Below are 15,160 nucleotides of genomic sequence, written 5' to 3'. Positions count from 1 at the left end.
AAAGCCAACAGATCAGTGGAAAGAACCACTTTCACAGCGTTTAACCTAACTATGCACAGCTATGAAAATTTACAGTTTTCACATCATTTCTAAAGTTAAATATTAAATACTAAACAGCAGTTTAGATTGTGCAGATTAAAGGATGTTACTATATGGACACTAATGTAAATTTTCCATTTTTGCTGTGCTTCTCACATATTTCCAGAATAGTAAATAATGATTAATGTTATTTCACAAAAAAACTGAAAGAAATGACAGAAGCAAGCACGTTAAACTCCAGGTGGTTTGTGCTGTAGATTAGTACTTCTCTGTGCAGTGATAGTCCATTATCTTTCCACTTCACTTCTCTAACAAAAATTGCCCAGGAATGCTTTTCCTTATTTAGAAAAGACTAAGTCAGGGCCCAAAGCAATAAGGTTATGAAAAAACAAACAGTAAAAAGAACACTACGAAAATTTAAAGATGGGAAATTTTATACAACACAAAAAATAATTTAGTTAGCATGAACAATAGTCAGAAAGACAGTATTTTGAATTCTTAGTCCTAATTCTAAGACTCATCCTCAGGCTCAATTGAGAAAGGAGACATGCTCCAAAAGAACAAATTTTTACATAGAAACTGGTAAAAAATGGTTCCCAGGAATTCAAGAGCTATGGCTAAGGGTTTCTCAACTTCTCAAACTTCTCAAGAAAATGTTCAAGTTCTTGAGAAGTTCATCATCTACAATAAACATACTTAACTTCCACATTCAGGGGGAAAAACTTCTTTTAAAAAAGCAATTTAAAAGCCTTCATTCTTTGTCAGGTCTAATTTTACTTCGGGTTTCTTTAAAAGGCAAAGGAAAAAAAAAAAAGAAGGAAGAAGAGTGAATATGCAAGCACAAAACAGTGGATTAGTCATGCCTAAAGCTTGGTATCTGCTCCTAGGGGTCTTCTCCCCATCTGGTAGGCTCTCAGCGAGATGTAATAGGAAGGAGTCTTTTGTTTATCATTGGCATTTCAATAGGGATAATCTAAGTCCCTATCTTTCGTCTCAGATGTAAAAAGATTCACTACTTTTTAATGATTAATCAAAGCAGTTAGCATTTTAGAAGGATCTTTGCAAAAAGTTTATTTCCCTGTGATAATGACATAAACTATTATATGTCAACAGACGAGTGATAACTTGATATCACTTTTTTAAAATATTACTGCTGGAGCAATGATGCAGTCAGTTAAGCATCTGACTCTTGGTTTCCACCCAAGTTGTAATCTGAGGGTCTGGAGATCCAGAATATGTAGGAGTCTGCTTGAGATTGTCTCTCACTCTCCTTTTGCCCTTCCTGCTCATGTGAGTGTGTACGCACTGGGGCACGTGCTCATTCATTCTCTCTCTCTCTCTCAAATAAATAAATAAGTAAGTCTTTTTAAAAATTACGCTAGTGCAATTCAATATCCTCTAACAGAAATAACATTCTATTTGGGTAAGAAAACTTGATCAGACACACAGAAACTATCGCGTGATTTCGTAAGTCTCAATTTCTTCATGTGTGCAGGAAATAATATCAACTACGTCATACTAGTGTTAATTCCATATTTACTGAACACTCACTAAATGCCAGCTACTGCTCAGAGGCTAGAGGTAAAATAATGAAGTTTCTGTTCTCATGGAGCTTATATTCCAGAGTAGAGAAACAGACAATAAACAAGAAAAAATAATTTCAGCAGCTAACAATAAACACCATTTAAAAAAAAAAATCAGGGCGCCTGGGTGGCTCAGTGGTTAAGCCGCTGCCTTCGGCTCAGGTCATGATCTCAGGGTCCTGGGATCGAGTCCCACATCGGGCTCTCTGCTCAGCAGGGAGCCTGCTTCTGCCTCTCTCTCTCTCTGCCTGCCTCTCTGCCTACTTGTGATTTCTCTCTGTCAAATAAATAAATAAAATCTTTAAAAAAAAAAATCATTGTGACAGTGACTGACAAGTGAGGTCTACTTTAGATAGGCTGCTATGGAAAGGATTCTCTAAGCAGTGACATCTGAAAAGACCTATGTAACAAGAAGGAATCAGTCATGCTACAGACTAGGAGTAATAACAAGGCAGAAAGCTATGCAAAGGCCCTGAGGCAGGAATAAATCTGAGGCAGTCTAGGAACAGAAAAAAATCTAGAGTGGACAGAAAGTGGTGAGCAAAGTAGTACTATAGCAAAATAAATGGAGGCAGATAACCAAGCACGTCTAAGTTATAATGAAGAGTTTGGACTTTTTCCTTAAATCACTAGAGAATTTTAAGCAGGGAAATAACAAGATCTTTCATTTTTCTTTTTGTTTTCTAAAGATTACTTGGGCTGCTGATAGAAAATACATTTACAGAGCAAAATGGAAACAGAACAGTTACAAAGTTTTTTGCAACAGATCAATTGAGACATGATGGTGGTTTATACACTACCATGGTAGCAAGAAAAAATGGGAGATGTTGAGAGGCTTAATGAGGTGATATATTTGACAATATCAGAAAATACCTAGAACCGTGATTAACATCTAGCAGAGGCTTATGGCAGATTGTATTTTCCAACAAAGACCTAGAATAATATGACTCATCCCACAAACTCTTCGATAACTTTGCCACTGACTCATTAAAAAGTGGAGCCTTCTACCTGTGGGTGATCTTCATAAACTGCCTTAAGTAAGTAAACTATTACCCAACTGAGCAGAACTATAATAATGCCAATTATTGTACCTTCTCTTCCAGCATCACAAACAGCACAGGAATCTTAATCTCCCAAAACCAGATAACTGAGCCCACATTAAGTAAGGATGAAGGAAAAATGGGATTCTTCATTCATTTTGCTACCTAAAGAAATGCAACACTAAATTATATGGAAAATTCTTAATAAAATGTTATTAAGTTATAGAATATCATGCAAAAGATTATCTAGTTTTATATAAAATATATACATGTATATTTAAACATAAACAATTTTTAGGAAAACTATTTTCCAAAACACAGAGGAATTTCAGATGGGACTTTCCTGCCTTCTACTGTATATGCTTTTCAGTACTGTTTCAATTTCTTAAAATTAAGGGTATCATCTCTTTAAGAACAATAAAACCACTGTTTTAAAGCTTTAAAAAAGAAATCAATGTCACCAAATTATGCAGAGACAGTGCTATTAAAATTAAGTGTGAAAAAGGCAAGAGTACCCGTTGGATTTAGCAACAAAGCTATCACTGGAGACCTTTGTTAGGATTTTCGGTAAAATCTGGAGATTAAGACTGCTGCAGAGTAAATGTAAGATGGATGGATACAAACGGTGCAGAAAAGGCTTTCCACAGGTTTAAGGAGAGAGGTCAAGATGGTATTTCCAGAGACACACAGAATGAGCAGAGACATTTTTTGACTTGGAAGAAATATGACCATATTAATTTGAATAAAAAAGTCAAGCAGGTCCTAAAATTCATATAAAAATTCAAAATAGCCAAAACAATCTTAAAAAAATAAATGAAAAAAGAAAAAGGATGAAAGACATACATTTTTTGACTTGGAAGAAATATGACCATGTTAATTTGAATAAAAAAGTCAAGCAGGTCCTAAAATTCATATAGAAATTCAAAATAGCCAAAACAATCTTAAAAAGAAAAAAAGAAAAAAGAAAAAAGAAAAAGGATGAAAGACATACATCCCAATTTCAAAACTGATTATTACAAAGCTATAATAATTATAACAGTGTGACACTGACTTAAGGAGAGACATAAAGATCAATGGAGTAGAATTAAGAGGCTAGAAGTAAACCTTCATGTTTATGGTCAACTGATTTTCAACAAAGGTGCCAAGATTAAAAAAATAATCTTTTCAATATAGGGTGCTAAAATAATTGGATAGCCACACATGAAAGAATAAAAATGATATAAATGATATAAAATTTAAGAGAAAGAATGTCACCCTTAGCTCACACCATGTACAAAAATTAATTCAAAATGAATCAAAGACCTAAATATAAGAGTTTAAACTTTAAACTCTTAGAAGAAAGCAGATATAAAACTTTCTGACCTTAGGTGAAACAATGGTTTTATGTCAACAAAAGCACAAGCAACAAAAGATAAGGTTAAACTAAACATAATCAAATTTGAAAATTTTGTGCTTCAAAGAACACCATCAAGAAAGTAAAAAGACAGGGTAGTTCATTTTGGTTAAGCAGCTGTCTTGGGCTCCAGTCATGATCTCAAGGGTCCTGGGATCAAGCTTCCTACTCAGTGGGGAGTCTGCTTCTCCCTCTACCTCTCCCACTAGGATCATGCTCTCTCATTTCTCTTTTTTCTCTCAAATAAATAAAATCTTAAAAAGAAAAAAAGAAAGTAAAAAGACAACCCACAGGAAAAAAATTTGCAAATTATGTATCTAATAGCAGACTTGTATCTAGGATATACAAAAAAAAAAAAAAAAAAAAGTCTTACGACTCAAAAAAGACAAATAACAATTTAAAAATTAGAAAAGGGTCTGGGAGCACCTGAGTGGCTCTGCTGATTAAGCAACAGGACTCCTGATTTTGGCGTGGGTCATGATGTCAGGGTCATGATCTCAGGGTCATGAGATTGAGCCCCACCTCTGGCTCTGTGCTGGCCTACTTAAGATCCTCTCTCTTCCTTCCCCTCTGCCCCTTACCCCACCCCCCTGCTCTAGCTCACGTGCTCTCTCTCTCTCAAAAAATAAAAATAAAAAAATAAAAATTAGCAACGGACCTGAATAGATTATTTCTCTAGAAAAGATACAAATGACCAATAATCATATGAAAAAGTGCTCAATTATCAGCAGCCATCAAGGAAACTAAAATCAAAACCATAGTAACATAGTACTTCATACCCACTTAGGATGGCTATAATCAAAATGACAGATAATAACAGTATTGGCAAGGATGTAGAGAAATTGAAACCCTTATACCTCTTGTGGGAATGTAAAATCATGCTGCTGCTTTGGAAAACATTTTGGCAATTTCTCAAAAAGTTAAATATAGAGTCACCATATGACCCATCAATTCCACTCCTATGTATATACAAGAGACATGAAAACATACGTCCACACCAAAACATATGTACACATATGTTCATAGTAGCATTAGTCACAATACCTAAAAAAAAAAAAAAAAAAAAAAAGGAAACAACTCAAATGTCTGTTAACTGATAAATGGATAAATACAAATGTGTAATACTCATACAACAGAATATTCAGCTGTAAAAACTACTGATATGTGCTATAATATGGATGAATCTTAAAAACATTGCGCTAAATAAAAGAAGCCATATTAAAATTATTTAAAGAAAACTTTTATAATATGATTCTACTTACATGAAATGTACAAAATAGGCAAATCTATAGAGACTAAAAGCAGATTAGTGGTTGCCTAGGTTGGGGTACCGGTAACAATATCATAGAAAGTGCTTCTTCTACGGGTGATCAAAGTTTTCTAAAATTGTGAAGACAGTTACACAATTCTGTGAACATACTAAAAACCATTTATTTGTATTCTTCAAATAGATGGTATGTGAATTATTACCTGTTAACACACACACACACACACACACACACACACAAAAGCAACAAGCAGCCCAAAGATTTCCTAAAAATTTCCACATGAAATTGTTACAACAAAGACATTTAGGTGTTGTATTGCAAGATAAATATTCTTAAAATAAACAGACCACAAAAGCCCAACATAGAAAGGAATTTTAAGATACATGAGAGAAAAGGAGTAGAGAAAGCAAAAAAGGAGAAAATCTATAGACTGGGGTCCTTGAAAATTTGTGAACAGATGGAATCCAGAATACCCAAGGATTACCTCTTCCACTATGATGGGGAAGAATGCAGGCAAGGGTTGGCAGGAAAGTAGGTATACTACTAAGTGTGGGTACAAGACGTTGAGTCTTCCCACTAAATGTACTCCATTGTCTCTGGGAAGCACGGCACCCTCCCTGAATGACAGAGGAAAGAGAAGGGTTGAGAGAATGTAGAGACAGCTGTCAAAGGGACAAAGCAAATATTCACCCAGTATTTTATCTATCCATCTGTGTTATAGTAGTAACGCTAAAATAAAACACAACAAATGAAGTAGACAATCTTAGCATGAAGGCCTAATGTAAACATAACTCCAGGAAATAGCAAATGGACTTTCATAATAATCTTAATATTATCATGTGAATGGGAAAAAATTATGAATACCTCAAAACACTTCCTCTGAATATAATTCCATTTGTATGACTCCATGTACCTTATAAATGTAACATTTGCAATAAAAATTTTAAAAAAAAGTAAAGTCCCTTTTTTAAGGAACTCGTCTAAGAGAATCCTTCATGATAAAATGAGAAGGAAAATAAACGACTGGGCTAGCCATTTGTTTGTCTTCCTCTATCAGCAATAAAAGGAATAAATCCTTAATCTAAATCACTTGTGCATTGTCTTGGCTTTGATTGGAATTAGTTAAGTATTTGAAAATCTGATCCTATGACAATTACCACATACAGGAGTGGCATATTTAAGAATAATCTATTTTCCATCCTTCCACAAATTATCATCATCAACAAAACTGTTTGCAACAAAAGCAAGAGCTGACTGCTTGTCTGATACAACACTCTAAGCAAAAGATCCCACACAATTCTACAGGCTCTGGATAATAAAACAAAAGCCACTGCTGTTGATGTAAGCTCAATCATGTTTTATATAAACCATGGAACATACATATTTGTTGTTAGCATATTCTGCAAAACTCACAAGGCTGTGTAAAACACAATTCCAAACAGCCTTCTGAATCTCATCTCTAAACCAAGTTTTAAGGGCCTTGGACATTCCATTCACTATAAGAACAATGCACCACACTGTAGGACTTGAACATCATAATGCTCAGTACTGACACTGAGGAGTTTACAAATTTGTAAAGATAAAGAATGTACTATAGATATGGCTAGTTAATGTTAACAAATATAAAATGATTAAAAGCCCAAAAATTATATAAGCAAGTTTCAAGGGTACTGAAAGGGAAAAATAGAGGCTGACTAGAGTATTTAAGAAAGCAAACAATACAAAATTTCCATATTCTTTTTCCCACTGATACTCCTCACCATTTTAGAAGCTTCCTTTGTTTTCTTTTCAGCATATTTAGATTAGATACAATTTTTCTTTTGTTTCTTTTACAGTTCAAAAATGACTTATTAGCTTTAGACTTCTAATATACACCATATAAGCCTAATAAAAACTGTCAGAAACAGTTTATTCAGAAAAGTATAAATTCATTTTAACTGTTTGATGGGAGTGGCACTGGTATCTTTCTAAAATATGTAACTACCTCTTCTACATCTTTGTAAGAAAAATACATATACTTAAGCTCTTCAAAATTCTTGATCATCTTCCAAACATTGCTAAGGACTGCCAAATAACACTTAACTGTGTTTCAACTACCAGTGGTTCTTTTTTGTTGTTGTTGTTGAGTTTATTTATTTATTTATTTATTTGATAGGAAAAAGAGAGTGAGTCCAAGAGCAGGGGACAGGAAGGGAGAAGCTGACTCACTCCTGAGCAGGGAGCCCAAGGCAGGGCCTGATCACAGCACCCTGGGATCATGACCTGAGCTGAAGGCAAACACTTAACAGACTGAGCCACCCAGGGTGGCCCCCAACAATCAGTAATTCCGAAATGTAAAATCTCTCCCTGGTAGCATGTAATAGGTAAGAATATATGATTTTTCAAATGATTCTTTTTACAAAAAATACTTTTTTTTTTTTTAAGAATTTATTTATTTATTTGACAGACAGAGATCACAAGTAGGCAGAGAGGCAGGCAGAGAGAGAGAGAGGAGGAAGCAGGCTCCCTGCCGAGCAGAGAGCCCGACGCGGGGCTCGATCCCAGGACCCTGGGATCATGACCTGAGCCGAAGGCAGAGGCTTTAACCCACTGAGCCACCCAGGCGCCCCTACAAAAAATACTTTGAGTGGCACCGGTAACTTACTAATTCGCGGTTTCTAACTTTCTCTCTAAAATGTTACAAAAACAATATAAATCTTTTTTTTTTTTTAAGATTTTTTATTTATTTATTTGACAGAGAGAGATCACAAGTAGGCAGAGAGGCAGGCAGAGAGAGACAGAGAGAGAGAGGAGGAAGCAGGCTCCCGCTGAGCAGAGAGCCCAATGCGGGACTCGATCCCAGGACCCTGCGATCATGACCTGAGCCGAAGGCAGCGGCTTAACCCACTGAGCCACCCAGGCGCCCAACAAAAACAATATAAATAGAGTTAAACATTTTGGGATAATGATGAAATAAATCAAATGTTATAATCTCAAACAACCTAATAACCTTTAATGTGTCCCTAGCCATTCCATTTTTCCAGGTACCAAGGCCATTAATCTAAATCTTTTACTACACTCCTTAAGTCCTAACTCTACTCTTATTTTTAACATGGATCTTGATTCCTGTTCTACATTTAAGCAAAATCCTACTGCAGAAGGCCTACCCCTTAATTCCATATCCCTCTCTGCCTCTTTCACAATAAAACATCTCAAGCAATCTACATTCACTTTTTCTACTTCTTACACCTTACTCTTTAAACCAGTCCAATCTGCCTTTCCTCCACACCAACCACCCAAAAGAAACTGATCTCACTAAGGGCATCAATGATCTCCAAACTGATCAATCCAGTAGATTTTTTAGTCTTCACCCATTCAGTCTTCTCAACAGTACTCAGGCCAACTCACTATTCCCACCTTGACTGCCACATTCTTCTGGTTTTTCTCTTATTGTATCTCTGGCTGTCCCTTGTCACTCTCCCGTGCAGCTTTCTTCTCTGCCAATCCCTTGGATATGATTGTGGTTTAAAAATCTGTCCACAAATTCTTTGACACTCCTCTCAAAAGGTAGGGCCTAATTCCCCTTCCAATGCCTCAAATTCCTAATCCCATGAGAATGAGCTAAACTTTATGATGCATTTCTAATGAACAGAATAAGGCAGAAGTGATGTTCTCAGACTAAGTCATAAAAGGCACTGTAGTGACCTCCTCACTTTCACTTTGATCACTCCCTCTGGGTGAAGCCATAAAGCCAATCAGAATGACACTAATCTAGCCCAATGGAGAGGCTGACTGGTGAGGAACTGAGGCCACATTCCAACAGCCAGTAAGGAACTTAGGCCCTGTGCCAAATGCTGGATGAGTGAGTCATCCTGGAAGCTGATCCTTCAACTCCAGTCACGCCTTTCACAGGACCACAACCCTAGCCAATGTCTTGACTACAACTTCTTAAGAGCCTGAGCCAGAACCACCCGGCTAAGTCACTCCCAAAGTTCTGAGCCACAGAAACTATGATAATGTTTGTTGTTTTAAATTGCTAAGTATTGGGGTAACTGACTACAAAGCATGTACTAATCCAATGATGTTTCTCAGCATCCTAATTATTCTCTCAATTCTCCATATATAAAGCTAATATATCTGTAACCACTTTTTCCCTCAATTCTAAACTACAGGACATCTTTTTATCAATTTCAATATGCCCTAAAGCAACCTCTTCCCCAACCTGTTCCTCCTCTCTTCCATATCATTATTCACCCATATAAAACCGAAAAACTCCGTTTCATTAGACGACTTCTCTCCTTATACTCATATCCAAACACTAAGTCCTAAAACTATGACCTGATTATTTCTCTGCAGTGACAGTCTTCTTTAAAGAATACCTGTACCTCCTGATCAATTTTAAAATCATAGAGACAACCAGACATCATGTACCACTTGAGGTAATGTTTCACCTATGAAGAATTCTTGCCCAGAAGTAAAAAAAAATTATCTGATTAAGTTTCTAGCTCGACTTATCCATTTATACAGTTCCTATATTGTAGGAAATACAGACAACAAAGGAACATATTTAAACGCACCACAAAAACACTGCCAGTAAAATCCAGAATGTGGAAAATTCTATAGAATAAATGATCTGGTTTCTTCAACAAACAGAAAAAAGAAAGAAATGGAACTGGAATTCTGACTCAGACCAAATGGTGAGGGAGAGATGTGTGAGACAATCAAGGAAATTGAACACTGATATTACATATTAGTAAATTATTAGTAGTAATACTTAGTTGTAATAATGATATTATGGTAACTTTTTTTTTTTAAAGACAGACCTTAACTTTTAGTAATACATCTGAAATATTCACAAATTAAAGGATACAGTATCTGGGATCTACTTTAAAATGAACCAGTGGGGAAGGAAGGAACTGGTGAAGTATTAACAAAACTAGATTGGCTACATGTTGATAACTGTACAAACTGGATGACAGGAATTCATTTTAATATCCTCTTTTATGTATGTTTGAAATTTTATGTAATAAAAATTTTCCTAGGGGTCCCTGGGTGGTTCAGTGGGTTTAAAGCCTCTGCCTTCCACTCAGGTCATGATCCCAGGATTCTGGGATGGAGCCCCGCATCGCATGGGGGGTGGGGGGGGGGGGGTGTCTGCTCAGCGGGGAGCCTGCTTCCTCCCTTCTCTCTGCCTGCCTTTCTGCCTACTTGTGATCTCTGCCAAATTAAAAAAAGAAATTTTTTTTCTATAATAAAAAGTACTTACAACACTTAATGATTTCCACTGCCCTGGAGGGTAAAGTTCAAATTCCTTAGCTGTTTATCCAGAAAGCCTTTCATTATCTGGCCCCTACCTACCTCTTCAGCTCATCTCCTGTCTATCTCATGGCCCAAACTTCAGAGCTATCTAACTCCTTACTCTTGGCTCCTTTGAAAACATTTATTTCCACTATCTCAAGCAGTTATCTCTCTCTCTCTCTGCTCACACAGCTAACTTTTATTTACCACAGGTCACAACAAACTTGTTTCTTCTAGGAAACTTTCCATGACCTTCCAAGACTGAATCAAGTTACTTACCTACACACCCCCAAGCATCCTATGCTTCCCTGATCACAGCTCTTACTTGCTGTATCCCCCAGCAGACTCCAGGCGTCATGAAAGCATAGATTATTTCCATTTAATTTGCCATTTTAATGCCTCCTTTTGGGCATTGCACCTGGCACACAGTAGGTTCTCAATAAACATTTGATAAATTTACAAAAGGCATGACCTTCACTAATTTTCTAACCTTCCAACTCCCCATAGAGAACTCCCTCCATTTTCCTTCCTTTTTCACCTTCTTTTGTGATAATGATTCACATAAATGGTTGGCTGTTTACGGTGTTCCAAATTTATACCTTATCTTATCTAACAAACTCATTACTTATGTGCTATAAACTAACATTTATAGGCCTGATCTACATTTCCAGGCCTGACCTATGGCTCCAAATGCCTTCCAGACTCCCACTATCTCCCATATACAGTTTTACACCAGAGCTGCTCAGAAACCCTCAGTATCTTCTCAATGCATCTTTATGTTCTAAAGTTTCCCATTTTGTGCATATTTTCCATTGCCTAAAATGCCCTTCTTCTCTTCTCCCTTTATCCTATAAATCTCAGCTCAAATGTCTCCCTCCCCTTTTCTGGGCAATGTTCCCACAGCACTCTATTCTTATTTCTACCGTAGTATTTATCATATTGTTTTGAAATTTATCATACCGTTTTGAAATCATGTTTAAGTGTCTACTGCTAGACTGTGAGTTCCTAGGTAGAAAGGACTCTCTTTCCTTCATTCTCTACCACCACCATATAGAATACAATGCCTGTTATAAAGTCAGTCCCAAATAAATGCTTGCTGAATGAATTACACTGTATTGTTTCTAATAATTAAGAGACTGAACTGGAGCTGAAAAGATTGTCTAAATAATACTTTCCTAAAGCAGACAATCAGTTTCTCTCTTCTTGTATTGGGCAGAACAATACTATATGAAGCTCTTTTTCAAAAAACTGGAAATTCAGAGTATGAAAATTAAAGAAAGATAAAGTAAAAAGACCATTCAATCCCAGAGAACAGGTCTAGGTCTAGGCTCAGGCCCAGAGAAAAAGATCCAGGCTGAGATGATGTTTAGGCGAATCTATTCAGTTCATGGCATTCCCAGTGATTCTAACCTAACTCTTGAGATTATCCCAATATCAAATCCCAGTAGAGGAAAACTCTAAAGCAAGGCCAATCTACTTTAGTTCAGGGTTTTCATGGCCATCCTGGAATAGATCTCTGACCACAGAATCAGACCAGAGCCTAACTGATTTTGGAAACAAAGTACAGAAGTGATTGCTATTTATTACTCTGCTAAAACACTAATGTAATTAATTCAGATACTTTTTCTGGAAGATGTAGCTCCAAGTTATTAGACCCATGCAAATCACTAAGCTGTACCTTCTAAGCTTTCTAAATCCTAATGTACTAAAACACTGTCCAAGTGTACAGAAGTCCTTGCCAATGTTCAATGTGTCTCTTTCTTTAAGCGAATACCTATCCTCTTCTCATCTTTGTGGGACCTCCTCTAATTTGGGATTAGGTATCATTTTATTTTCACAAGATAATTTTACTTTGTAATACTTCCTTGCTGTTTCTCTAGAAGCAAATGCTTTAATACCAAAGAACCAGAAAAGGGAGGGGGGGAAGACTTCTAAATAGCCATTAGTGAGAAATATGATATCTCCTTCAGCTGACAAGGATGATGTTTTAGAGTCTGGTCTCAGAAGGCAGAAATTAGGTATTGGGGGAAGGGTGGGAGAAGTATATGGAAAACCCGTATTTAGTTAATAAGGCAAAGAGTGATTATCAAGGTATTCAAAAACTAAAAGGGCCGGGAGGCAGAAAAAGGATACACTAAAGAAAAACAAACAAACAAAAAAAAAAAAAACAGGAAAAAGGAAGATTCTGTCTGGGCTAGGAGCTCCTAAAAACCCTAGCTTGGGGCTTCTCCAGTATGGCCCTAGGTTTAGACCAATACAAATTTGGGACTTGTAGAGTTAACGTAATTCCATCGTGCCACTTTATTGAAATTACTCTACCCTGAATAGGCTGGAAAGAGTCCATGAGAATTCGGATTATCACGTCTATTAAAACCCAACAGTACTCTTCATCTGTCTGAGCCACGGGATTTCATAATTGCAGAGTTTTCAGAATGTAATGTTCAGCTGCATCTCTTTCAAGGCTACCTAAAGATAATCTTGAACAATAAGTTTAAATCGCATTCAGGTTTGGTCTTTTTCTCCCTTCAAAAATTATGTAAAGAAAGGACGTTAATAGTTAAAGGATGTTGAAAGTTATATTTTTTTACTCCTGCAGACTAGCCTTTAGTAACTCACAGCTTGCACTTTTCTCCTCCCCGCAGGTTAAGTGCAGTGAAAACAGAAAGCCAGGAATCCGGAATCCTCATTATACCACTTACTGCTAGCTTTGTGATCTTAAGCAATCATTTAAAAGCCTAGAGCCTCAGATTCCAAAACTGTAAAATGAGGATAACAAATACCTATCTTGCGTTAAGTTATTGTGAGTGAAAAGAATTAAGGAAACCACTAAACCAGAATATAAACTCCAGAGAAAATGGTGAGTATCTTAATCTCTGTTGATTCTTGCTCACACGCACACATATGTATACACACAACCCCACACACACGTAGCTCAAATGTTAATAATATAATAATAACATATAGTGGGAATTCAATAAGTATTTTTCAAATGAATGAAAATACTAGTGCCCCCACCTCTCTCATCATTAACCCAAAAGTGATAATTTTCTTCTTCTATAATTCTCTGAAGCCTTCAAGAAATTCTATTTTGTCCTTTTAAGCCGTTTCTTCCCTTTCGTTGGCTATTACTAACTATCCACTATTCAGAGACCGTAACTTTGTAAGTAATTTCTCCAATACCACCCACGTATTTCTAATGCGGTAGGTGTGGAACGGATAGTCAGAACATAAGATTCATGGCAATTCGTGCACTTGCTTGCGGCCACTGGTTCGCGTTTAACTACAGCAAGGCCCTCAACTCAGCACTCCCCAAAATACAACTTTCAGGAGACGTCTCAGATCCATTTCTGTCTTCGCCAGCAAAAGCCGCCTGGGTGGAAAACCCTTGGCTTCAAAAGTTAAGGCATCAGTTACGCTCGCCTCTCACAGAATAGCGGAGTGCGTCCCATGAAAGAAACACTCAGTTTGGGCAGACAGGAGGGATTTCGGACTTGTTCGTGCAGCTAGTCACCTTAGGACCTGGTCAAGCTTGTGTGAACACCGCTCGGAGAAAACAGCGCTCTTTAACCCCTGGAGAGAAGCTAAGGGGCGCGGCCGTCTACAGGGCTGGGTGGGCCAATGTCAAGTTCACGATAAAGTGGGGAGACCACACGGACTGCATAACCTGACCTTTTAAATCATGGCTAGGACCACCCTCACCCGCCTACACCCCGGCTGGATCCCACCACAGCTTAATACCGGACCCTAAAAAAGGAACGCGGCTCGCCCCTAACCCATAAATCAGACATCCACTGCCTGCTTATTGGCTGCGCCAGCATCTCCTTCACCCTCATTGGCTATCCGGGGCGTAAAACCTCCCCTCACGAGGGAACCCTCCGGTACGGCGGCACCCCCAGTTTAGCAGCCTCTACCCCGCTACCAAAAAGCCCGCCCCCCCCACCCCAGGGATAGCGACCTCCGAGGCGCTCGGAGTTTTGCCCCACGAGGTCTCACCGTGTAATACGAAAGCAGCCCTGCATTGTAGTCCAGCACAAACCAACGGTACTGCCAGCCCTTCATCACGTTAGTCCATTTACTCAGCGGCCCTTCCATGATAGACGCCATCTTGGGAGCCGCCAATGACAACAAACGGCCTGACGTCACTCGCCTATAAGGTATTCACCATGTGGGGGCGGGGCCGCCGCGGGAAGAGGCGGGACCGGGCGGGACCGGGGTGGGGCCAGCTGTGCTGCTCCGGGTAAACTCCCTCCCATGCCCACAGCTATCAACCTCAAACAAGCTTTCTTGGGGCGTCTATTGTGCGTCTATTGTGCGTCCATTGTGTGCAGAACTGGGTGCCAGGGATGTGAGGAATGCAAGCATGAATACCGTTAAGATTATTTATTAACATAAGTAATTTTATTACGCATGATACCTTTTAAGTCCCAAAGATTTCACATCTGATATTCATTTATGCATTCATTTTACAAATCCATTCATTTAAGAAATACTTGCTACTTTGTGTTAGATACTCTTGGGTTTTGGGTATTCAGCAGAGACTTCATGAGGGCGGAGGGGAAC

General features: G+C 37.9%; 1 protein-coding gene across 10 annotated transcripts in view; it reads right to left on the bottom strand.

Moving 5' to 3' along the window:
- OSBPL9 (oxysterol binding protein like 9) overlaps positions 1-14,757 on the bottom strand; it is a 174,690-nt gene extending 159,933 nt beyond the window's left edge. For 4 of the 10 annotated variants that reach the window (XM_082688422.1, XM_082688425.1, XM_082688411.1 and 1 more), the window contains exon 1: positions 14,594-14,725. In XM_082688422.1, coding sequence (XP_082544548.1) covers positions 14,594-14,704 — 111 coding nt within the window. In that variant the 5' untranslated portion in view covers positions 14,705-14,725. Of the gene's footprint in view, positions 1-14,593 lie in introns of all 10 variants that reach the window. The other 6 variants (XM_082688426.1, XM_082688427.1, XM_082688423.1 and 3 more) reach the window with 6 other exon arrangements.
- Positions 14,758-15,160: the final 403 nt, after the last annotated feature.

This window comes from Mustela nivalis (genome assembly GCF_964662115.1).
Source record: "Mustela nivalis genome assembly, chromosome: 10".
NCBI lineage: Eukaryota > Metazoa > Chordata > Mammalia > Carnivora > Mustelidae > Mustela > Mustela nivalis.
Note: the sequence above shows the minus strand (reverse complement) of the source record. Positions and strands in the feature narration are given on the sequence as shown.